The sequence below is a fragment of the Bombina bombina genome, chromosome 2 (genome assembly GCF_027579735.1).
Source record: "Bombina bombina isolate aBomBom1 chromosome 2, aBomBom1.pri, whole genome shotgun sequence".
NCBI lineage: Eukaryota > Metazoa > Chordata > Amphibia > Anura > Bombinatoridae > Bombina > Bombina bombina.
Window position 1 is genome coordinate 351,687,409 of NC_069500.1, and position 26,873 is coordinate 351,714,281.

The 26,873-nt window shown below is 38.2% G+C and overlaps 1 protein-coding gene across 1 annotated transcript in view; it reads right to left on the bottom strand.

Annotated features, from left to right (window-relative positions):
* The window catches only part of IFT81 (intraflagellar transport 81), a 302,650-nt gene that overhangs the window by 187,594 nt on the left and 88,183 nt on the right, over positions 1-26,873 (bottom strand). The window contains exon 6 of the mRNA XM_053701734.1: positions 11,024-11,173. Coding sequence (XP_053557709.1) covers positions 11,024-11,173 — 150 coding nt within the window. The remainder of the gene's footprint in view (positions 1-11,023; positions 11,174-26,873) is intronic.

A 26,873-nucleotide genomic window follows, 5' to 3' on the forward strand; every position in this document is an offset into this window, starting at 1 on the left:
ACGGAACGCCCTGTAAAACATTAAGAACAAGGTTTAAACTCCATGGTGGAGCAACAGTTTTAAACACAGGCTTAATTCTGGCCAAAGCCTGACAAAAAGCCTGGACGTCAGGAACTTCTGACAGACGTTTGTGTAACAGAATGGACAGAGCTGAGATCTGTCCCTTTAATGAACTAGCAGATAAACCCTTTTCTAAACCTTCTTGTAGAAAAGACAATATCCTAGGAATCCTAACCTTACTCCAAGAGTAACCTTTGGATTCACACCAATATAGGTATTTACGCCATATCTTATGGTAAATCTTTCTGGTAACAGGTTTCCTAGCCTGTATTAAGGTATCAATAACTGACTCAGAAAATCCACGTCTTGATAAAATCAAGCGTTCATTTTCCAAGCAGTCAGCTTCAGAGAAGTTAGATTTTGATGTTTGAAGGGACCCTGTATCAGAAGGTCCTGTTTCAGAGGTAGAGACCAAGGTGGACAGGATGACATGTCCACCAGGTCTGCATACCAAGTCCTGCGTGGCCACGCAGGTGCTATTAGAATCACTGATGCTCTCTCTTGTTTGATTCTGGCAATCAATCGAGGAAGCAACGGGAAGGGTGGAAACACGTAAGCCATCCTGAAGTCCCAAGGTGCTGTCAGAGCATCTATCAGGACTGCTCCTGGATCCCTGGATCTGGACCCGTAACGAGGAAGCTTGGCGTTCTGTCGAGACGCCATGAGATCTATCTCTGGTTTGCCCCAACGTCGAAGTATTTGGGCAAAGACCTCCGGATGAAGTTCCCACTCCCCTGGATGAAAAGTCTGACGACTTAAGAAATCCGCCTCCCAGTTCTCCACTCCCGGGATGTGGATTGCTGACAGGTGGCAAGAGTGAGACTCTGCCCAGCAAATTATCTTTGATACTTCCATCATAGCTAGGGAGCTTCTTGTCCCTCCCTGATGGTTGATGTAAGCTACAGTCGTGATGTTGTCCGACTGAAACCTGATGAACCCCCGAGTTGTCAACTGGGGCCAAGCCAGGAGGGCATTGAGAACTGCTCTCAATTCCAGAATGTTTATTGGCAGGAGACTCTCCTCCTGACTCCATTGTCCCTGAGCCTTCAGAGAATTCCAGACGGCACCCCAACCTAGAAGGCTGGCGTCTGTTGTTACAATTGTCCAGTCTGGTCTGCTGAATGGCATCCCCCTGGACAGATGTGGCCGAGAAAGCCACCATAGAAGAGAATTTCTGGTCTCTTGATCCAGATTCAGAGAAGGGGATAAGTCTGAGTAATCCCCATTCCACTGACTTAGCATGCACAGTTGCAGTGGTCTGAGGTGTAAGCGTGCAAAGGGTACTATGTCCATTGCCGCTACCATTAAGCCGATTACCTCCATGCATTGAGCCACTGACGGGTGTTGAATGGAATGAAGGGTGCGGCAAGCACTTTGAAGTCTTGTTAGCCTGTCCTCTGTCAGGTAAATCTTCATTTCTACAGAATCTATAAGAGTCCCCAGGAAGGGAACTCTTGTGAGTGGAACGAGTGAACTTTTCTTTTCGTTCACCTTCCATCCATGTGACCTTAGAAATGCCAGCACTAACTCTGTATGAGACTTGGCAGTTTGAAAGCTTGAAGCTTGTATCAGAATGTCGTCTAGGTATGGAGCTACCGAGATTCCCCGCGGTCTTAGTACCGCCAGAAGAGCACCCAGAACCTTTGTGAAGATTCTTGGAGCTGTAGCCAATCCGAATGGAAGAGCCACAAACTGGTAATGCCTGTCTAGGAAGGCAAACCTTAGGTACCGATAATGATCTTTGTGAATCGGTATGTGAAGGTAAGCATCTTTTAAATCTACAGTGGTCATGTATTGACCCTCTTGGATCATAGGTAAAATTGTCCGAATAGTCTCCATCTTGAACGATGGAACTCTTAGGAATTTGTTTAGGATCTTTAAGTCCAGGATTGGTCTGAAAGTTCCCTCTTTTTTGGGAACCACAAACAGATTTGAGTAAAACCCCTGTCCCTGTTCCGATCGTGGAACTGGATGGATTACTCCCATTAACAAGAGCTCTTGTACGCAGCGTAGAAACGCCTCTTTCTTTGTCTGGATTGTTGACAATCTTGACAGATGAAATCTCTCTCTTGGAGGAGAGTATTTGAAGTCCAGAAGGTATCCCTGAGATATTATCTCTAGCGCCCAGGGATCCTGAACATCTCTTGCCCAAGCCTGGGCGAAGAGAGAAAGTCTGCCCCCCACTAGATCCGATCCCGGATCGGGGGCCCTCAATTCATGCTGTTTTAGGGGCAGCAGCAGGTTTCCTAGTCTGCTTGCCCTTGTTCCAGAACTGGTTAGGTTTCCAGCCTTGTCTGTAGCGAGCAACAGCTCCTTCCTGTTTTGGTGCAGAGGAAGTTGATGCTGCTCCTGCTTTGAAATTACGAAAGGAACGAAAATTAGACTGTCTAGTCTTGGCTTTGGCTTTGTCCTGAGGCAGGGCATGGCCTTTACCTCCTGTAATGTCAGCGATAATCTCTTTCAACCCGGGCCCGAATAAGGTCTGCCCTTTGAAAGGTATATTAAGCAATTTAGACTTAGAAGTAACATCAGCTGACCAGGATTTTAGCCACAGCGCCCTGCGTGCCTGAATGGCGAATCCTGAATTCTTCGCCGTAAGTTTAGTAAGATGTACTACGGCCTCCGAAATGAATGAATTAGCTAGTTTAAGGACTCTAAGCCTGTCCGTAATGTCGTCCAGAGTAGCTGAACCAATGTTCTCTTCCAGAGACTCAATCCAGAATGCTGCTGCAGCCGTGATCGGCGCAATGCATGCAAGGGGTTGCAATATAAAACCTTGTTGAACAAACATTTTCTTAAGGTAACCCTCTAACTTTTTATCCATTGGATCTGAAAAAGCACAGCTATCCTCCACCGGGATAGTGGTACGCTTAGCTAAGGTAGAAACTGCTCCCTCCACCTTAGGGACCGTTTGCCATAAGTCCCTTGTGGTGGCGTCTATTGGAAACATTTTTCTAAATATCGGAGGGGGTGAGAACGGCACACCGGGTCTATCCCACTCCTTAGTAACAATTTCAGTAAGTCTCTTAGGTATAGGAAAAACCTCAGTACTCGTCGGTACCGCAAAATATTTATCCAACCTACACATTTTCTCTGGTATTGCAACTGTGTTACAATCATTCAGAGCCGCTAACACCTCCCCTAGTAATACACGGAGGTTTTCCAGTTTAAATTTAAAATTTGAAATATCTGAATCCAGTCTGTTTGGATCAGAACCGTCACCCACAGAATGAAGTTCTCCGTCCTCATGTTCTGCCACCTGTGACGCAGTGTCTGACATGGCCCTAATATTATCAGCGCACTCTGTTCTCACCCCAGAGTGATCACGCTTACCTCTTAGTTCTGGTAATTTAGCCAAAACCTCAGTCATAACAGTAGCCATATCCTGTAATGTGATTTGTAATGGCCGCCCAGATGTACTCGGCGCTACAATATCACGCACCTCCCTCTGAGCGGGAGATGTAGGTACTGACACGTGAGGCGAGTTAGTCGGCATAACTCTCCCCTCGTTGTTTGGTGAAATTTGTTCAATTTGTACAGATTGACTTTTATTTAAAGTAGCATCAATACAGTTAGTACATAAATTTCTATTGGGCTCCACTTTGGCATTGCAACAAATGACACAGGTATCATCCTCTGAATCAGACATGTTTAACACACTAGCAAATAAACTTGCAACTTGGAAATACAATTCAATTAGAATAATATTAAAATGTACTGTGCCTTTAAGAAGCACAGAAGATCTATGACAGTTGAAAATTAATAAATTGAAACAGTTATAGCCTCAATCCTTGTAAACAACACAACTTTAGCAAAGGTTTAATCCCATTAGCAAAGATAACAAATTCTGAAAGCAGGAAACAAATTACAGAATAAACGTTTTTTATCTCAGTCAAACTATAATTCTCACAGCTCTGCTGAGAGAAATTACCTCCCTCAAAATAAGTTTGAAGACCCCTGAGCTCTGTAGAGATGAACCGGATCATGCAGGGAATACAATGAGTTGCTGACTGAAATATTTGATGCATAGAAAAAGCGCCAAAAAAACGGCCCCTCCCCCTCACACACAGCAGTGAGGGAGAACAGAAACTGTCAGAAAAACAGATTAAGCAACTGCCAAGTGGAAAAATAGTGCCCAAACATTTATTCACACAGTACCTCAGCAAATGAAAACGATTTTACATTCCAGCAAAAACGTTAAACATAATCTCTAGTTATTAAACAGCTTTATGTATTTCTTACAGTGTAATTCTAGTGAAGTACCATTCCCCAGAATACTGAAGTGTAAAGTATACATACATGACATTATATCGGTATGGCAGGATTTTCTCATCAATTCCATTGTCAGAAAATAAAAACTGCTACATACCTCTATGCAGATTCATCTGCCCGCTGTCCCCTGATCTGAAGTTTACCTCACTCCTCAGATGGCCGAGAACAGCAATATGATCTTAACTACTCCGGCTAAAATCATAGCAAAACTCTGGTAGATTCTTCTTCAAACTCTGCCAGAGAGGTAATAACACACTCCGGTGCTATTTTAAAATAACAAACTTTTGATTGAAGATATAAAACTAAGTATAATCACCATAGTCCTCTCACACATCCTATCTAGTCGTTGGGTGCAAGAGAATGACGGGAGTGACGTAGAGGGGAGGAGCTATATGCAGCTCTGCTGGGTGAATCCTCTTGCACTTCCTGTTGGGGAGGAGTAATATCCCGGAAGTAATGATGACCCGTGGACTGATCACACTTAACAGAAGAAAAAGGGGCCACCTACCTTCTAATGCACAAAAGCAGATTGCCAGGAGAAAATATAATTTATGTAAGAACTTTCCGTGATAAATTCATTTCTTTCATATTGGCAAGAGTCCATGAGCTAGTGACGTATGAGATATACATTCCTACCAGGAGGGGCAAAGTTTCCCAAACCTCAAAATGCCTATAAATACACCTCCCACCACACCCACAACTCAGTTTAACGAATAGCCAAGTAGTGAGGTGATAAAATAAGGAGTAAAAAAGCATACAAAAAGAGGAACTGGAACATAATTATGCTTTTATACAAAAAATCATAACCACCATAAGAAAAGTTCTTACATAAATTATGTTTTCTTTCATGTAATTGGCAAGAGTCCATGAGCTAGTGACGTATGGGATAGAAATACCCAAGATGTGGAAGTCCACAGAAGAGTAACTAGAGAGGGAGGGATAAAATAAAAACGGCTATTTCCGCTGAGAAAATTAAATCCGAACAAAAAATATAAGTATTTCTTAAAAACTTAAATCATAAGCAGAAGAATCAAACAGACAGCTGCATGAAGAACCTTTCTACCAAAGACTACTTGTGAAGAAGCAAATACATCAAAATGGTAACATTTAGTAAATGTATGTAAAGAAGACCAAGTTGCTGCTTTGCAAATCTGATCAACTGAAGCTTCATTCTTAAAAGCCTAAGAAGTGGCGACTGATCTAGTAGAATGAGCTGTAATTCTCTGAGGCGGAGACTGTCCCGCCTCTAAATTAGCCTTGTGAATCAAAAGCTTTAACCAAGATGCCAAAGAAATGGCAGAGGCTTTCTGACCTTTCCTGGAACCAGAAAAAACAACAAATAGACTAGAAGTCTTTCTGAAATCCTTAGTAGCTTTGATATAGTAGTTCAAAGCTCTAACAACATCTAAAGAATGTAAAGATCTTTCAAGAGCATTTTTAGGATTAGGACACAAAGAAGGAACAACAATTTCCCTACTAATGTTGTTAGAAATCACAACATTAGGAAGAAATGAAAACGAAGTCCGCAAAACAGCTCTATCCTGATGGAAAATCAGAAAAGGAGACTTGCAAGGGGGATCAGACACTTCAGAAACTATTCTAGCAGAAGAGATAACCAAAAGGAACAACATTTTCTACAGGGAGTGCAGAATTATTAGGCAAATGAGTATTTTGACCATATCATCCTCTTTATGCATGTTGTCTTACTCCAAGCTGTATAGGCTTGAAAGCCTACTACCAATTAAGCATATTAGGTGATGTGCATCTCTGTAATGAGAAGGGGTGTGGTCTAATGACATCAACACCCTATATCAGGTGTGCATAATTATTAGGCAACTTCCTTTCCTTTGGCAAAATGGGTCAAAAGAAGGACTTGACAGGCTCAAAAAAGTCAAAAATAGTGAGATATCTTGCAGAGGGATGCAGCACTCTTAAAATTGCAAAGCTTCTGAAGCGTGATCATCGAACAATCAAGCGTTTCATTCAAAATAGTCAACAGGGTCGCAAGAAGCATGTGGAAAAACCAAGGCGCAAAATAACTGCTCATGAACTGAGAAAAGTCAAGCGTGCAGCTGCCAAGATGCCACTTGCCACCAGTTTAGCCATATTTCAGAGCTGCAACATCACTGGAGTGCCCAAAAGCACAAGGTGTGCAATACTCAGAGACATGGCCAAGGTAAGAAAGGCTGAAAGACGACCACCACTGAACAAGACACACAAGCTGAAACGTCAAGACTGGGCCAAGAAATATCTCAAGACTGATTTTTCTAAGGTTTTATGGACTGATGAAATGAGAGTGAGTCTTGATGGGCCAGATGGATGGGCCCGTGGCTGGATTGGTAAAGGGCAGAGAGCTCCAGTCCGACTCAGACACCAGCAAGGTGGAGGTGGAGTACTGGTTTGGGCTGGTATCATCAAAGATGAGCTTGTGGGGCCTTTTCAGGTTGAGGATGGAGTCAAGCTCAACTCCCAGTCCTACTGCCAGTTTCTGGAAGACACCTTCTTCAAGCAGTGGTACAGGAAGAAGTCTGCATCCTTCAAGAAAAACATGATTTTCATGCAGGACAATGCTCCATCACACGCGTCCAAGTACTCCACAGCGTGGCTGGCAAGAAAGGGTATAAAAGAAGAAAATCTAATGACATGGCCTCCTTGTTCACCTGATCTGAACCCCATTGAGAACCTGTGGTCCATCATCAAATGTGAGATTTACAAGGAGGGTAAACAGTACACCTCTCTGAACAGTGTCTGGGAGGCTGTGGTTGCTGCTGCACGCAATGTTGATGGTGAACAGATCAAAACACTGACAGAATCCATGGATGGCAGGCTTTTGAGTGTCCTTGCAAAGAAAGGTGGCTATATTGGTCACTGATTTGTTTTTGTTTTGTTTTTGAATGTCAGAAATTTATATTTGTGAATGTTGAGATGTTATATTGGTTTCACTGGTAAAAATAAATAATTGAAATGGGTATATATTTGTTTTTTGTTAAGTTGCCTAATAATTATGCACAGTAATAGTCACCTGCACACACAGATATCCCCCTAAAATAGCTATAACTAAAAACAAACTAAAAACTACTTCCAAAACTATTCAGCTTTGATATTAATGAGTTTTTTTGGGTTCATTAAGAACATGGTTGTTGTTCAATAATAAAATTAATCCTCAAAAATACAACTTGCCTAATAATTCTGCACTCCCTGTAAGAAAGTAGTTTAATATCCAAAGAATGCATAGGCTCAAAAGGAGGAGCCTGCAAAGACTTCAAACCCAAATTAAGACTCCGAGGAGAGATTGATTTAATAACATGCTTGATACGAACCAAAGCCTGAACAAAACAGTAAATATCAGGAAGTTTAGCAATCTTTCTATAAAGTAAAACAGAAAGAGCAGAGATTTGTCCCTTCAAAGTACTTACAGACAAACCGTTATCAAAACCATCATGAATAAACTGTAAAATTCTAGGAATTCTAAAAGAATGCCAAGAGAATTTATAAGAAAAACACTGTGAAATATAGGCTTTCCAAACCCGATAATAAATCTTATAGAAATGGCAGGCCTGAGAATATAGCCACAATATAAATAAGCTTTCCTTAGATAAAATTCTATTTTCCTATCTAAAGGATCCTTAAAATAAGTACTATCTTCCATAGGAATAGTAGTACGTTTGGCAAGAGTAGAAATAGCCCCATCAACCTTATGGACTTTTTTCCCAAAACTCTAATTTAGCCACTGGCAAAGGGTACAACCTTTTAAACCTAGAAGGAATAAAAGAAGCACCAGGCTTATTCCATTCCTTAGCAATCACATCAGAAATAGCATCAGGAACAGTGAAAACCTCAGGAACAGTGAAAACCTCACAGGAGGTTTATAAACAGAATTTAAACTTTTACTGGTTTTGTTATCAAGAGGACAAGACTCCTAAATATCCAAAGTAATCAATACTTATTTCAACAAAGAACGAATATACTCAATCTTTAAAAGATAAGTAGATTTATCAATGTCCTAAAATGCAGAAAATGATTAACCCGCGTCATCATAGACGCACATTTGCGGCAAAAAATTATCGCGCCAAGAATGACGCAATAAATTACAGCATTTTGCGACCTCGCAAGCCTAATTTTGCCCATGAAATTTAAAGAAAAACAATTCAATTTGAAAAAGAGACTATACCCCAGGTAAGAAAATAAACTTCCTAAAACATGATTCCTGTACTGAAACTGATAGTCTGCAAAGGGAAATATACATAGACCTGACTCATGACAAATATAAGTAACATACATATATTTAAAACTTTATATTAATAAATAAAGCGCCAAACCATAGCTGAGAATGTCTTAAATAATTATACATATTTACCGAAAGACACCCATCCACATATAGCAGAGAGCCAAACCAGTACTAAAAACTATCAGCAGAGGTAATGGTATATAAGAGTATATCGACGATCTGAAAAGGGAGGTAGGAGATGAATTCCTACGACCAATAACAGAGAAACCTTGAAAAGATTTCCTGTGAGAGAAACCATAAAATCAATAGGCAACACTCTCTTCACATCCCTCTGACAAACACTGTACTCTGTGAGGAAATGGGCTTCAACATGCTGAAAAGTGCTTATTATAGAAGAAAAATCAAGCACAAACTTCACCACCTCCATAGTAGGCAAAGTTTGTAAAACTGAATTGTGGGTGTGGTGGGAGGTGCATTTATAGGCATTTTGAGGTTTGGGAATCTTTGCCCCTCCTGGTAGGAATGTATATCTCATACATCACTAGCTCATGGACTCTTGCCAATTACACGAAAGAAATACTCTCAGTTCTATACAAGTACAAAATTAAAAGGACTAAGACTGGAGATAAAGGATTAGAAGTTGGGTTCTGTCCATCCCCCCTTAGGGGCTAAGCATATTTTGATGAGGATTGCACTAGGGCGAGTCAAGATATATACATGTTCTAACTGGAATATGTAATTTTAAGACTAGCAACCATGTAATGCTGTGTGTTTAACCGCCACAAATGGGTTAAACACATAGTTAATGTGCTGCTCTGGAGTCTGGACTCTGCAGTACTTTTAACATGTTTAAACCCTTTGTGGTAGTAAGATACACAGCAATACAGGGTGTCTAGTATTAAAATTACATGTTCTAAAGAATAAGAGCAAGCCATTCATTCAGTATAATGGCCCTTTAAATAATGAACATGCTGTCCCAGAAGTGTAGAATATAAAATATGTGTTTGGGTTGAGGGCAACTGAATAAAGCACCAAAGCATTGAAAGCTATAGGTAACAACCACCCCTGAGAAACAAAAAAAATGTATAAAAGCAAGAAGAGGAGGGGTGTTATAGGTTTCTGAATATTCTCAAAAAAGGTAAAGGTAAAATAAAAAAGGTAAAAACGTCAAAATAATCTCCCTTTTGCTTAGAAAATAAAGAAGGGGTTTGGATCAAGTAAAACAGAATACAAACATGAAAATTGTGTCAAATATTAAAAAAGGGAAAGTCTAGTCAAAATTCAAAATTAAACGTTCATGATTCAGGTGGGGTTTACAATTTACTTTTATCATCAAATTTGTTCTCTTGGTATTCTTTGTTGAAAGCTAAACCTAGGTAGGCTCATATACCAATTTACTAAGCTGCTAAAGGCCGTCTCTTTTCTCAGTGCATTAAGATAGTTTTTCACAGTTAGACAATGCTAGTTTATGTGTGTCATACAGATAAACGTTGTGCTCACTCCCGGGGAGTTATTTATGAGTCTGCACTGATTGGCTAAAATGCAAGTCTGTCAAAAGAAATGAGCTAAGGGGCCAGTCTACAAGGTAACCACCGAGGTAAAAAGTATATTAAGTGTTGGTTATGTAAAATTGTGGAAAGGGTAATAAAGGGATTATCTATCTTTTTAAACAATTGCAATCCTCAAATAGACTGCCCCTTTTAAAGAAAACAAAATCAGTTTCCAATCAGTAACCTTTAGTAGTTTTTGAATGTTACTCCACTAATTCAATAAAAATATGTAATGATTCACCTAACTTTTGTGATTGTATTAAACAGTTCTGAATAGAGAACAACATAATAGTGCTTTTGAAAAAGTGATTCAAAATAGTTTGAAATGTTTAGTTCTTATAAAGTTTAGCAGAAAATACAAATGTGACAGCACCATCAAATTTATAAAAACAGAAAATAGTTTTTTTGTTAGGATATAATCCCAAAAAACATAGCAAAGTTCAAGGCATTAATTCACATTTATGTTTTTGCACAGGTGGATTTTCCAGACACTCCCTGTGAAATACACTACATAAATATAACACAAACCGGTGATAACCTTTCTAAAAGTATTATTTTTAATAGTTAGCAGAGCTTTGATCCTCAAGGGATTATCAATCCTGTTGGTCATGGGAGGGGTTAACCTGTATTTAGATGGGATACCTCTAATAGAGTTAATTTAGTGAAAAATGGAGCACATGCACACACACATATATATACATATATATATATATATATACATATATATATATATATATATATATATATATATATATATATATATATATATATATATCAGTTTATTAATGGAAATTGCTTGGCCACTCACACATTTAGAGGCCAAAAGCAGGAAAGCAGGTATCTGTCTGGATAGAGCAGTTTCATACTGGTAAAAAATAAAGCCACTAATAACTGGTAAAAAAAATGGCAATACCAAATGCTGCTGCATGCTATCATGGCGCTGCTTTAAGATTTCCTCTGTTCTTTGAAGGACGCCGTATTCAGCACTGAGTTCAGCCAGCTCTTGTCGCTTCTTCTTATACACTGAACTCTTCCCTCGAAGTTTGCTTACATAACGTTTAAACTGCAACACAGAACAATGAAATGTCAGGTTACTATTACAAATGATACATTTTCTGGTAATCTAATGAGAAAATAACTGCAATGAAGTACAGTGTGACAGAAGCTGGTTACAGTTATAACTGCAATTCCCTCTGGATTAAAATGTGAAGACCAAAAACAGAACATAAATACTTCTCCAGACAAACAAAGCCAGACAATGGTATTTGAAGTCACCACTTTTTTTTCTTTTCTTAAAGAAACATCTGTTATATTTGTACGTTAAGAAGCATTGTTTTTTTGTTTTTTTTTTAACAATCTATGGAAACCAAAAGCTTCTTGGGATAAACAAAAATATGTGGTTATTTTATGGTCTAAGAGCACACTATAAAACGATAAATGTTTTTCAGTAAAATGTACATACTAGAAAAATGCACATGCTGAAATGTATTGCCTTTTTAATTATAGCACTACAGTCCCTTTGCATAATAAGAGTTTCAAGTCTCATACCCTCTAAATTTGCTGTATGGTCTATTTAAAGTGTGCTGGGCAGAATGCCTAAAATAAAATCTATCATCTTTATCTTACATTCTCTCACTCTTACATAGTCAAGCCAAGTATTTTCCTAAACGTTACTTTATTTTAGAGCTATTTTTGAAGTCTACTGATCTGAACTGTTTTGAGAAAGCACCAATTTTAAAATGTACTTCATATGAAGGTTGGTCTTCACTTGACAGCACAGATGTGTACGCCATCAAGTTGTTCAATGTTCCAGTTCTAAAACTGCAAACTGTATTTGTTTTTTAGTAACCACGTATCTAAGTTTTCATTATTCGAATTAAAAATATAAATAGTCCTAGCCACACTCTCATTCTGCTGGATGGCTTACCCATATATTTAACCCAATTTTGCTTATTGTTCAAGGAATTCATTCTTTTTTTAAAATTGATTGATTTCTTCAAGAAATTACAAGCTTTGTTCATATCACCCCTCTTTACAAAGTAGTCTTATACAATTATGTTTTACAAACATTTATTTTTACAAACCTTCTCCACCATTTCTTGATGATGACTACACAAATAAATGATTTGCTAGATCTTAGGATACATAAAGATAACTTAGAAAAAAACACCTATGTGAATAAGCAGAGGCATAATAGAGGAACAGTGTGCTATGTCTAGTGCACAGTGGCAAATGAAATATTCCAACCATGCATTAGGCATGACATGGGATAGCAAAGATATTTACAACATCCCACAAGTCCTTAGAACAAGGCCTTACTTACATAGTGCAAAACCTTTAATTGCCAAACATTCTTATCTAACCACTGACAGGAAAAGAATGGTAAATGATACGCATATGTATTGCTTTTGTAAATGAGTGACTAAAAATAAAGGTGAAGGATCAATTGCAAGTGACACCTCAAGCATGGCCAACCGGCAGAATGCTAAGATTTTTTTCTAAATTAATAAATCCTGGATAAGGAGGTGTAGTCTTATTATAGTTGCTAATTAATGTGGTGTCCATTTGACCTCAGGATGATATATACTGTTCCCACAGGGTCTAAAAATGAAATGATCTGCTTCCATTAATTAGATATAATGCTAAAAAAAACTAACTTTTCTAATATAATATATATCATGTTTTGTTTTTTAATGGTCATTAATTTACTGAATAAACTAATTTTTGTTCTATGGGAGTGGTCTCAGTCAGCTAGTGGTATACAACCCTCTACTTCCTGTTATTTTCTCTTTAAACAGCTTTTACTTAGCCTTTTTCACGCACAAGCATAGTTTCTAATTACTGCTGCTCTTTCATACATATGAATGTTTGAGAAAATAAAACCAGATTTTCCTAGCTTTTACACTGTGTGCAGAATTATTAGGCAAATGAGTATTTTGACCACATCATCCTTTTTATGCATGTTGTCTTACTCCAAGCTGTATAGGCTCGAAAGCCTACTACCAATTAAGCATATTAGGTGATGTGCATCTCTGTAATGAGAAGGGGTGTGGTCTAATGACATCAACACCCTATATCAGGTGTGCATAATTATTAGGCAACTTCCTTTCCTTTGGCAAAATGGGTCAAAAGAAGGACTTGACAGGCTCAGAAAAGTCAAAAATAGTGAGATATCTTGCAGAGGGATGCAGCACTCTTAAAATTGCAAAGCTTCTGAAGCGTGATCATCGAACAATCAAGCGTTTCATTCAAAATAGTCAACAGGGTCGCAAGAAGTGTGTGGAAAAACCAAGGCGCAAAATAACTGCCCATGAACTAAGAAAAGTCAAGCGTGCAGCTGCCAAGATGCCACTTGCCACCAGTTTGGCCATATTTCAGAGCTGCAACATCACTGGAGTGCCCAAAAGCACAAGGTGTGCAATACTCAGAGACATGGCCAAGGTAAGAAAGGCTGAAAGACGACCACCACTGAACAAGACACACAAGCTGAAACGTCAAGACTGGGCCAAGAAATATCTCAAGATTTTTCTAAGGTTTTATGGACTGATGAAATGAGAGTGAGTCTTGATGGGCCAGATGGATGGGCCCGTGGCTGGATTGGTAAAGGGCAGAGAGCTCCAGTCCGACTCAGACGCCAGCAAGGTGGAGGTGGAGTACTGGTTTGGGCTGGTATCATCAAAGATGAGCTTGTGGGGCCTTTTCGGGTTGAGGATGGAGTCAAGCTCAACTCCCAGTCCTACTGCCAGTTTCTGGAAGACACCTTCTTCAAGCAGTGGTACAGGAAGAAGTCTGCATCCTTCAAGAAAAACATGATTTTCATGCAGGACAATGCTCCATCACACGCGTCCAAGTACTCCACAGCGTGGCTGGCAAGAAAGGGTATAAAAGAAGAAAATCTAATGACATGGCCTCCTTGTTCACCTGATCTGAACCCCATTGAGAACCTGTGGTCCATCATCAAATGTGAGATTTACAAGGAGGGAAAACAGTACACCTTTCTGAACAGTGTCTGGGAGGCTGTGGTTGCTGCTGCACGCAATGTTGATGGTGAACAGATCAAAACACTGACAGAATCCATGGATGGCAGGCTTTTGAGTGTCCTTGCAAAGAAAGGTGGCTATATTGGTCACTGATTTGTTTTTGTTTTGTTTTTGAATGTCAGAAATGTATATTTGTGAATGTTGAGATGTTATATTGGTTTCACTGGTAAAAATAAATAATTGAAATGGGTATATATTTGTTTTTTGTTAAGTTGCCTAATAATTATGCACAGTAATAGTCACCTGCACACACAGATATCCCCCTAAAATAGCTATAACTAAAAACAAACTAAAAACTACTTCCAAAAATATTCAGCTTTGATATTAATGAGTTTTTTGGGTTCATTGAGAACATGGTTGTTGTTCAATAATAAAATTAATCCTCAAAAATACAACTTGCCTAATAATTCTGCACTCCCTGTATGTGTTTGGGTGAGAATTTAAAAGTTGGCTTGAAAAAGATTTTGAAATTCCATAGCATTTTTAAAATATTTATACTATAAATGAAAACGTGATCAATCAAACTTAAACTATAGCGGATGATGACACATGCCTAGTATCCTATACCTATCACGACATAACCTGCACAGGTTCTAAATTGCAATAGATGATTACTAAAATGGACCAACATTCTGGAACAGATATGTATTTTATAAGCTGTCAAATTGGAATTCTTGCAACAGCTATATAGTTTCATTATGGAAGTTCAGAGAGTAAAAAGTTATCACTTGCACGCGTAAAAAGCCGAATTTAGGATATCGCGCGCGCGATAACCTTTTCCACCATAAAAGTCAATGAAGCAAAAAAATGGGGAAAAAAAAACACCCTACTCACTTGAAAACACAATCCCATATGCTCAACGCTGTCCCTACATGAATATATATATATATATATATATATATATATATGTGTAAAATAAATATATATATACACATACACACATATACACACATACACAGTCACACACATGCACAAATATATATTCTATGGAATTTTCACTGCAGTCTCATCTGTATGTTAACATAGCTTCTTCTTTGCTATAAATCATACAGCTGTATAACTCCTTCATTTTACAGCTGGTCTGTTCAGGAACTATGTTTGTGGATCTACGCATATTATCTGGTATTTTAAAAGCTTCTCTGTGAAAGGGTCAACCTGTCTAATGCCTGCATAATTTAAATTTCTTAGGCAAAGTAATGGATGTCTTCTCATCAAGTTATCACATCCCTGCTAGAGTGCACTAAAAATATTCTTAGTTATATTTACATAGACCCAGACTACCATTGTATCTGCAATGAATGCATTATGTGAATGTAACTATGTGTATTGATTTCTATCTGGTCACTCACTTTGTTTTCATTGATCAGGAGAATGCATTAAACAGGGTTAAATGTTACCATTTTATAGTAGCCTTTTTCATACATAAATCTGCGCTATACAGTTTCAGGCTCTAAAAATTCTGTCTATGTATACAGTGTTTGTGTAGAGTGCATTATGGTAATAAATAAATACACACAAGTATATTTTTAAATTTAACCAGAGATAAAATCAAATCCAGTAATTCAGGGTACGCATGACAAATTTTTGTATTTTAGACCAATTGGGCCAGATAACGAGTAGTCTGTTAAAAGTTATGAAACAAATATCACAAAACACATCAAAAATACATTACAAAATACAGTTACACTCATAATAACACTGTCTAATAAAAATTATTTTAAAACATTACACAAAGTTATAAAGGCTCAAAGAAATTATGTCTCAAAAGGGCAGGCAAAGTGCTTTAACATTGAGATACATACATATACATCTCTTAAAGGGACATAATACTCATATGCTAAATCACTTGAAACTGATGCAGTATAACTGTAAAAAGTTGACAGGAAAATATCACCTGAGCAGCTCTATGTAAAAAAGGAAGATATTTTACCTCACAATCTCCTCAGCTCAGCAGAGTAAGTTCTGTGTAAAAAGTTATACTTCACCTGCTCCCAGCTGCAGGTAAAAATAAAAAAAAAAATGAAGAAATGAACAGCAGCCAATCAGCATCAGCAGTGCTGAGGTCATGAACTCTTACTGTGATCTCATGAGATTTGACTTAACTCTCATGAGATTTCATAGTAAGCTTCCTTTACCTGATTGGTGAAATAATATGAGAGTTCACAAGGCTCATCCTTCCAGCTGTCCTAGGACAGACACACTAATATGCTGCTTAGAAATCCTTTACAATGGGAGGTGGCTACTGAGGAACTTTTGAGGTAAAATATATTTCTTTTTTACATAGAGATGTTCAGGAGATATTTTCTAGTCAGCTTTTTACAGCTATGCTGCATCACTTTCAAGTGTTTAAACATTTGGGTATTATGGCCCTTTAAGACACACACACATATATATATATATATATGTGTGTGTATGTGTGTATTTACAGACATATATACACATATAAACACATAAATACATATGTACACATATATATAAGTGCAATGGAGCCCTTTGCATTTAAAGGGACACTGAACCCAAATTTTTTCTTTCGTGATTCAGAATGAAATTTTAAGCATCTTTCTAATTTACTCCTATTATAACATTTTATTAATTCTCTTGGTATCTTTATTTGAAATGCAAAATTGCCGGCCCATTTTTGGTAAACAACCTGGGTTGTTCTTGCTGATTGGTGGATAAATTCATCCACCAATAAAAAAGTGCTGTCCATAGGTCTGAGCCAAAAAAAAGGCTTAGATGCATTCTTTTCCAAATAAAGATAGCAAGAGAATGAAGCAAAATTGATAATAGGAGTAAATTAGAAAGTTGCTTAAAATTTTGTGCTCTATCTGAAACATAAAAGAAAAAAATTTGGGTTCAGTGTCCCTTTAAGTAGATGAAAACATGTAAAAACAATATTCTTATTTAGTAAAGTGTATTTAATGTAAATACTGTATTTCACATTCCAATGTTCTGCACATAGGGGAATATGTTCTATGTATTTGTAAATAGATATTCATATATATATATATATATATATATATATGTATATATATTTGTGAAAAAAGACGATATTTATAGAAATATATATTTATGAATAAATAGAACATATTCTTCTATGTGAAGAACATTGGAATGTGAAATATTTGTGTGTATATATATATATATATACTATGCAAAAAAGGCAGCACTCACTGGTCATTTGTAAGTAAAATTTAGCTTTTAATAATACAAAAAGTTAAAATCTTGGGAAAAACATGACGCTTCGATGCCTAACTGGCATCTTTTTCAAATGTCCCAAAAGGTAAATCCAAAGTGGTCACACCAGCTTTGTGGTGTTCCCCATGAGAGCATAAAACTACTGGCTGAATTATTAAAAGCTAATTTTTACTTACAAATGACCAGTGAGTGCTGCCTTTTTTGCATAGTACATACTGTTTTGACATTGCACCCTGGCAGCTGCTACTAAATATATGGTGTGCATTCCTACACAGGACTTTGCTATATATATATATTTTAATTTATTTACCTTGCTCAACTTCCTTTCTTCCAGTCCTGAGAGCCATAATACAATAATAGCAGAAAATGTACAGAAGACAAGAATATGTATTTGTGGAAATAAGATATAGCTACAGATAGGAAAGGATTTCCAATGTGCAATCTGGATGTGGTCTGGAACAACTTGATAAGCTCAGCTTTTTTTTAAAACTGCAAAATAAATAAATTAATGAATTTAAATAAATGTTTTGCAGTAGCTGAGCACCAACTTAGCACAACTTACTTGAAATATATACAAACTGAATTCAAGCAGCAATGAGAGAAATATAAGTTGGTGAGGATATCTATTCCATCTATAAAATAATATTACAAGGTTTCCACCTATGATAAATAATTTTCTTAATGTTCAAACATTGAAATTAATATACTGTGCTATAGCTAGATGAGTCATGTCTCATGCTAGATGGTGTAAAGTGGAAGCTTTCCAGAAGCTAAGTTAGGACCTATATGGAGAAGGAGAAAGACAACTGTCCCAAGCTATGACTCAGAGAAAAGAACCTTGTAGACCATCGTCTCACAAAAATGATTGTGCCAAGATGAAGATTAGGTTACCACCCGTAATAGAAAGAAACTGCATAAACTTAATTAGAAATCTGGTTACATGACATACAGTATATACCCATAGTAACATACAATGTCATATACTGGAGGGTTAGTACCAAAGGAACTCATAAGATGCAACTTGTAACCTTTTATTCTTGACATGCACCACGTTTACTAGGAGACAAATCCTTTGTTATTGAAGACCTGTTCCAACTGGCAATGACAAAGAATTTATTCCTGGAAACTATTTAAAGTTTCTTTTGTCCGGTAACAAATATAGAGTAAAATGAGTGCTGCTATGTCTACTATGTGTTTATGAAATATTATTTGATAGTTTGAAATAAGATGCATTTCCTACAGTTAACCCAGTATATGCCTAACAAAGACATAATAAAAATAAAAAAATCAATTTATATTAAAAGACCCTGCCACAAATAATTATTTACATAAGGAAGTGAAGCCAAAACTGAAAATAAAATTTAGCAATTACATTAAACAATAAGAATTTGTTTATTTTGGGCCTTAATCCAGCACACCTTGAGATGTTTACTCAGTGTGGGGTTGCCTCAGGGGCCGAATAGCTACTTACATAGGATGGCATTTATTAGGGGGTTTAAATTCCAAAAGGCACCATTTGTTTATGGCCTGTGACTTTAAAGGGACAAAAAACTGCACATTTTTCATTTATGATTCAGACAGAACATACCATTTTAAATAACTTTCCAATTTACTTACAGCATCTATTATCTATTTTGCTTTGTTTTTTTGATATCCTTAAAACCTAGGTAGATACAAGAGCAGTAATGCACTACTGGGAGATAGTTGCTGATTGGTAGCTGAATCTTTATGAATCTTGTTATTGTCTCACCTAATGTGTTCAGCTAGCTCCCAGTAGTGCATTTCTGCTCCTTTAATATAGAATACCAAGAGAATGAAGCCAATTTCATAATAGAAGTAAATTGGAAAGTTGTTAAAAATGGTATGCTCTATCTGAATCCCAAAAGAAACATTTTCTGTTTTTTGTCCCTTTAAAGTGATGGTAAATTCGCCCAAACTGCTCCACATATTTGTAAAGGTCTTCTCCTAACTAGCATATCGATATGCTTATTTATTACAAAAGTCATCAGCACACTAAATAATGTTTGTTTTATGCTTATTTGAGTGGCAGCTCTTCTAGCCAATCAGAGCCTCACCATGTGCCCCATATGTGCTTGGAACTCTGTCATCAACTTGAAATGCGCATGCGCTACTTCTTACGCTATTTGTGCAACAGAAGAAGTGTATTTGCTTTACCGGTTGCGATTCCCTTGGATCCATCTGCAAGGATATTAGCAAGTGTAGTATCCGTGCTCCACCAATATTTTATCTATTCTTTGGTGAGTTTGTCACTCAATCTAAAAGGATTATGACAAGCAAATTTACTTCTTCTGTTGCGCAAATAGTGTAAGTAGTAGTGCATGCGCATTTCAAGTTGATAACAGAGTGTTTTTATTTTGCTTATGATACAAGTAGAGATCTTATAAAAAAAGTCTATGTATAAAATGTATATTGGGTGGAATGTGTAATACATATTTTAAATGCACAAAATGTGTCAGCACTAATATTTTACTGATTAAATTAATTTTGAAAAATGGTCTTAAATATTTGTAAAAATAGGAAGTCTTGGAATATTTTGTATACAATTATTGCTTCCTACTGTACAAATGCAAATGGGACCACAAGATGGCCAATATACACTAATATATAGATGAAGTATTCCTAGTATTTTCCAGATTGGTAATATATATATATATATATATATATATATTACTAAGTTTATTAGATTTGATTTTCTCAGAATGTTTTTTAAAAAGAAAAATCACATAGTTCTACAACACAAGCCAATATGGATTTCTATTCTCAAAACATATAAAGAAACAAACATACACTGAACTGCTCATACATCTGTTTTATTGAATGTCATGGCATAACACTTCCAGCTTTAGTGTAGTCATCTCTGTGATATATTAATTTATCAAAGATTTCTTGGGAGTATTCAAAACTCATAGTGTCCTTCACTATAGGCTACACAATACAAATTTATATCCAGTCATTTTATCTACTCTTTGATGGCTTTATCCTCACAAACTGTAATTGCAACTTCTGAACAAACATACAGCTAGATTACGAGTTTTGAGCCATATAGAGAAATTAACAAACGCCACAAAAGTTACGTTATTTAATTTCCTATAGTGCTGCTATTACAAGTTCTCAAACATACGCCTTTTGCGTACGATATGGTTTAAACCTAACACCCTAACATAAACCCTGAGTCTAAACACCCCTAATCTGCTGCTCCTGACATCATCGAGGCCTGCCTACAGTTATTAACCCCTAATCTGCCGCTCCGATATCGCCGCTACCTAAATAAAATAATTAACCCCTAATCTGCCGCTCCCGATATTGCCGCCACTATATTACATTTAGTAACCCCAAAACCGCCATCCCCCAACATAGCAAAAAACTAAATTAAACTATATTAACCCCTAAACCTAACCCCAACATCACTCTAACCCTAACACCCCCTAACGTTAACATAATAACAATATAGCTAAATTAAATTTACAATTATTAACTAAATAAGCCTATTAACCCCTAAACCGCCAGTCCCCCACATCGCAACAAGCTAAATTAAATTATATTAACCCCTAAACCTAACCCTAACGTAGCCCTAACCCTAAACCTAACCCCCCCTAATTTTAACATAAATTATATCTAAATTAAATTTACAATTATTAACTAAACAATACCTTTTGAATTAGCCAATAGAATGAGAGCTGCTTAAATCCTATTGGCTGATTTGAATAGCCAATAGGATTTTAGCAGCCCTAATTCCTAATGGCTGATTCAAATTTTTCAGCCAATATGAATGCAAGGGACGCCATCTTGAATCGCGTCCCTTGCATTGAAGCTTCAGTTTACGGCGGCGGCCGTAAGAAGAGGAGCTCCACGTCGGATGTCTTCAGGATGGACCCACTCCGCGCCGGCTGGATGAAGATCGAAGAGGCCGCCTGGATGAAGACTTCTTGCTGCATGGATGAGGACTTCGCCGGCTCGATGAAGATAGAAGAGGCCACCTGGATGAAGACTACTTGCCGCATGGATAAGGACTTCGCCGGCTGGATGGATCCTTCAAGCGGGACTTCAACAACTGTAAGTGGATCGTCTTAGGTTTTTTTTAAGGTTTTTTTGGGTGGGTTTTTTTTTTAGTTTAGGGTCTGGGCAGTAAAAGAGCTAAATGCCCATACAAATGCCCTTTTCAGGGCAATGGAGAGCTTAGGTTATTTTAGAGTTAGGGTGTTTATTTGGGGGGGGGGGTTGGTTGGGTGGTGGGTTTTTCTGTTGGAGGGTGTTTGTATTTTTTTTTACAGGTAAAAGAGCTGATATCTTTGGGGCAATGCAACACAAAAGGCCCTTTTAAGGGCCATTGGTAGTTTATTGTAGGCTAGGGTTTTTTATTTTGGGTGGGCTTTTCTTATTTTGATAAAGCTATTAGATTAGGTGTAATTCTTTTTTATTTTTGATAATTTGTTTGTTATTTTTCATAATTTAGTGTTTGTTTTTTTGTAATTTAGTTAGTTTTTATTTTTTGTAATTAGATACTTTTTGTAATTTTTAGAGTTGTGTTAGGATTTTTTTTTCTTTAATTGGTAGTTAGTTTAATAATTATAATAGTTTAATTGTTAGTTTAAAATTAATATTTTTATGAAAAAACTTAATTTTAACGTGTGCGGGACGGACGCTGCGGTGCAGGCTAAAAGGTGTGTGGTACACCTATACCGACAACACTAGTAATAGCTGCGGTGCTGTTTTAACGCTGAAAATGCCATATTTTCAGAGTTACAAGCTGCAACGCAAAACTTATAATCTGGCTGATGACAGGTATACAAAGCTAAATCCCCTGAGCTTTAAAAAATATAATCACCTTGTAGTAATCATTTTTTGAGCAGCTGCAAAGTGGAAATGTGTAATTTGGATGTGACACAGAGGTTTTCAAACGTGCCCTCACACCTCCCTAACAGGCCAGATGTTTAGGATTACCTTGGGTGAGAGCAGGTTAATATCCATGTTTACTAAACAGCTGATTATTTCAACTGTGCTCCAGTTCCAATATCCTGAAAGTTTGGCCTGTTAGAGAGGCCTGAGGACAGGTTTAAAAACCCCTGATATAAGGGGATATAAAGATAAGCATCCTTCAAATTTTTTGTGGTCATAAACTGCCAGATTATAGAGCCCTAGAGACTCCACCATAAAATACATAACGTCACAAATCTGTATACGTTTTATAAGTCTAACACTGGTTAAAACGTCACCCTTTCTGGGGGGCGGAGCCGGCTGCTGAGTAAGATGGCCGCACTCTGAGTGAGCTCTAAGAGCCCCGTCTGACATTAGGCATAAAAATTTCTCTATTTGAGCACGAAACTGCATCAAACTGCTTGGAAAATTTGCCCTACTAATCCGGAACCTGCACAGCTGATTTGAATAGCGGATCCCTCACAGAACTATGTGAAGTGGCTTGAGGCCTACCGGACACTACGCAGCAGCTCCTATACCGGAGCCCAGATGAGTCGCACCATCAGAGCAAAGCCCCTGCTCCCACAGTAACGTAAAAACTGGCCAAACTACACAGGATAATCGCAGGAAGAGAGGAATGAAGCGTTCCATCGGTTAGTTCATGCAGTAAAGAAAAAAGAGATGGCGCAGCAAACCGCAAGTACTAAGCCACAGGCTTCTCATAACTCACTGAACGCATGCCGCATTTGTTCTTTTCATTTTTAAACAGAGAGGGAAGAGGCTTTCACAGCTACGTTGAAATTAAACAGTAATGGGATTATTAGACCACAAACGAACGTACACTGCATAGAGATGAATAGAGTTTTTAACTAATCCTCCTCATAACTTCATTTGAGACTGACATTTTTACACATTATATATATATATATGACACTTAGTGGCACACATCTGGGAAATTAACAATAGAATACCTCTCCCTCCTATTACTGACAGTCAAAAGCCTAGACACTATAGCAGACTTAAGACCGCTGCAGCGGGGGCCTGAGCCCTGACCTCTGGCTTTTGCTGTGATACACACATACAAGGAGCAGACCAAGCAGCTGAGACCATGTCGCCTAAAAAAAATAACAGGTGTCAAGGTATTTGAAATATTATTAAACTAGTACTAAAGCCCATGTACACGGGCCATTTTTTTCAGAACAGCGGTCCCACCCCTTGCTCTCTCCCCCCTTTCTTTTGCTCTCTCTTCCCCCCTCTCTTTTGCTTTCTTTCCCCCCTCTCTTTTGCTTTCTCTCCCCCCTCTCCTTTGTTCTCTCTCTCCCCTCTTTTGCTCTCTCTCTCCCCTCTTTGGCTCTCTCCATCCTTTCTTTTGCTCTCTCTCCCCCCTCTTTGGCTCCCCCCCCCCTTTGGCTCTCCCCCCCCTATTTGGCTCTCTCCCCTCTTTTGCTCTCTCTCCTCTTTGGCTCTCTCTCTCCCCTCTTTGGCTCCCCCCCCTTTGGCTCTCTCTCCCCCCTCTTTGGCTCTCTCTCCCCCCTCTTTGGCTCTCTCTCCCCCCTCTTTGGCTCTCTCTCCCCCCTCTTTGGCTCTCTCTCCCCCCTCTTTGGCTCTCCCCTCCCCTTTGGCTCCCCCCTCCCCTTTGGCTTCCCCCCTCTTTGGCTCTCCCCCCCCCCTCTTTTGCTCTCCCCTCCCCTCTTTGGCTCTCTCCCCCCTCTTTTGTTCTCTCCCTCCCTCTTTGGCTCGCTCTCCCTCCCTCTTTGGCTCTCTCCCCCCCCCGCCTTCTCTTTGGCTCTCTGCCCCCCCTTCTCTTTGGCTCTCTGCCCCCCCCCTTCTCTTTGGCTCTCTGCCCCCCCCCCCTTCTCTTTGGCTCTCTGCCCCCCCCTCTCTTTGGCTCTCTGCCCCCCCCTTCTCTTTGGCTCTCTGCCCCCCCTTCTCTTTGGCTCTCTGCCCCCCCCTTCTCTTTGGCTCTCTGCCCCCCCTTCTCTTTGGCTCTCTGCCCCCCCTTCTCTTTGGCTCTCTGCCCCCCCCCCTTCTCTTTGGCTCTCTGCCCCCCCTTCTCTTTGTCTCTCTGCCCCCCCCCCCCCTCCTGCTCCCTCTCTGGCTCTGTCTTTGCGGGACCCCGCCCGGCCACGCCCCATCGCGGCAACACCCGCCCGGCCACTCCCCTCGCGACGCCCGGCCACGCCCCTCGCGACGCTCCCGTCGGCCACAAACAGCTGTGAGGTCTGGGGAGCGCGTTGCCGCTTCTCTCGCAGCAGACCTCACAGCTGTTGAGTAGCTCGCGCTCCCTATCTCACAGCTGCTTGTATGCTGTGTACCTCGCGCTCCCAATCTGTCAGCTGTCAGCTATGCCGAGGTGCGCGAGAATAGAATCTAAGGCCAAGTGTTTGTCTGTACTGCGCATGACGGCTTCAGACAAACACTTGTCTTTTATAATATAGGATAATATATAGAAGTATATTTGTCTTTATTTGGTAAGTCTGTGGATGTGCACACTGTTTGTAGAACAAAGGATTGTTTCTGGGAGATCTCACACACTCAATATGCTAAATTATGCAATTGTATAATTTAGCAAGGAACTGAAAATTAACACAGTTTCAGAAACCATCTGTATGATTGCCTGGGAACCAATGTTAAATGACAGCATTCTGATACCTAGAACAGGATACAGGCCCATATATGGGTTTCCTCCAAGGGAGATGCCGATCAGTCTGAAGAGATGTGAAAAATGCAAGCATTTTTCAAAAGGGACTGGTAATTAGCACAGATTTGTTTGAGTGGCTCATGCTGTGTGGTTACTAACCCTGGAATATACAAGATGTGGTGAATAAGAGACATTGTGTCTAGGGGAGGACAGCATACAGTGAAGGCACATGGCTTACATTATGATTTCAAAGCAACTGTACATAGATTTTAAATAAAAATAAATAAATTTTTGCAAAGGGAACAACACTAGTTTCATATGTGTTTGGAATAATTCAAATAACCCAGATAGGTATATATATATGGGACTGAGACATTTTATATTAAATGAATGATTGCTATGTTGAGTAATGACTACATCAAATACATATGAATGCTTGGATCATTTCTAATAATTATTTCTATTTTTATTGCAGACAACTATTGGTCATGGGCATCAATCTATGCCCTTAGAAAGAGATGGAATGCCTGCATGAAATGAAATAAGTCATATCATATGAATGTGCAATAAATGTTTATAAAGTTTTAAATACATCTCTTAAAATAAAGTGAGATGAAGATATGGAAGTTACTTTGATGTGATATGACTATGAAATATAAACTTTCTGTTAGGCTAAATGAAATATAAATTATTTTAATATAATGTTAGATGTATTTGATGTTTCATATCAAAATGATCAGAAAATTCATTAAGATATAACTTATCCAAAACAAATATTGTGAATAGTTGTTGCAGTAAATTATGATAAAATGAATAACCATTTCATAGAAATACTGATTTAAGTTGGTTCAAATGTTGCTATGTCTGTTTATAATGCTGACACCCGGTGTTGCCATACGAGAACTACAACCAAAAGGTTTTTTGGCTGTTAATAAGATGCTCCAATTATCCAATGACAAGGGACAAGGCTCCGTGGGCGTTTCCAATTCATCAGTGAGGAGAACCCATATAAAGTGATTGCAAACATAAAGAGGAGATTTTCTGCTGAGCTAAAGTTGAAAACTGGTTCCTGCTTGGCGTGAAAAAGACCATTTTACTTTGGCAAAGCTGATCTACCACTTTCTCATTGACTGCAAATTATACTTTTTTTTATGGTATTCTGAGGTGAGACAATTCCTATTAAGGAATATTGGATATCAACTGCTCTTTACCCTGGTAACGTATTCAAGGTTATTGGCAAGACTATTAGTTCAATTCTAAGTCACTGCAGTTTAAAGTACAGTTAAAAGATTTAAAGAAGCAGTGTGTTTTTCAAATTAATATTTTATAAGCCTAGGTATTGTTTAAATTTGTATCCGGTAAACTAAGTGATTTATCTATGAAAGTTCTGGTGTTTTAAGTCAATATTGTATTAGGATAAATTGCAGTTAGTTAGCAGAATATATATTATCCTATTGTTTATAAACACTGTTTAAAATTGTATTGCTTGGATGTTAAAGGCTATTTATAAATAAGGTTGGTTTTAAAGATACAGTTTTCTGGGTTTTGTAAGAAGGATAGCATATCTTAAGAGTTGGTTTTAACGCATATACATTTTGTGTCATATTCTAACATTGCAAATATATTTCAAAAATGTTCATGGATATTAACTAAATAAAAGAATTCAGATATTTATATTAATTGTATGGTCTAGTAGGTGCATGTTGATTAAGAGTTTCTATTTTTAAGGAAAATTATTATTTGTATTGTGTTATAACCCTGCCATAAGCTGATATATTATTTGGATAGCACTACTAAGATTTTCATAAATATACTGACACAGGCCAGAAAGAGCGCAGAAACTTTCAGTTCATAAAACACCCTCAGTTAATACTTTTTTTAATCTGCAAGAAAATGGGGCACAAGCAGACACACCAGCCACATCCCATAACCCAAAAGCATCTTTGGAT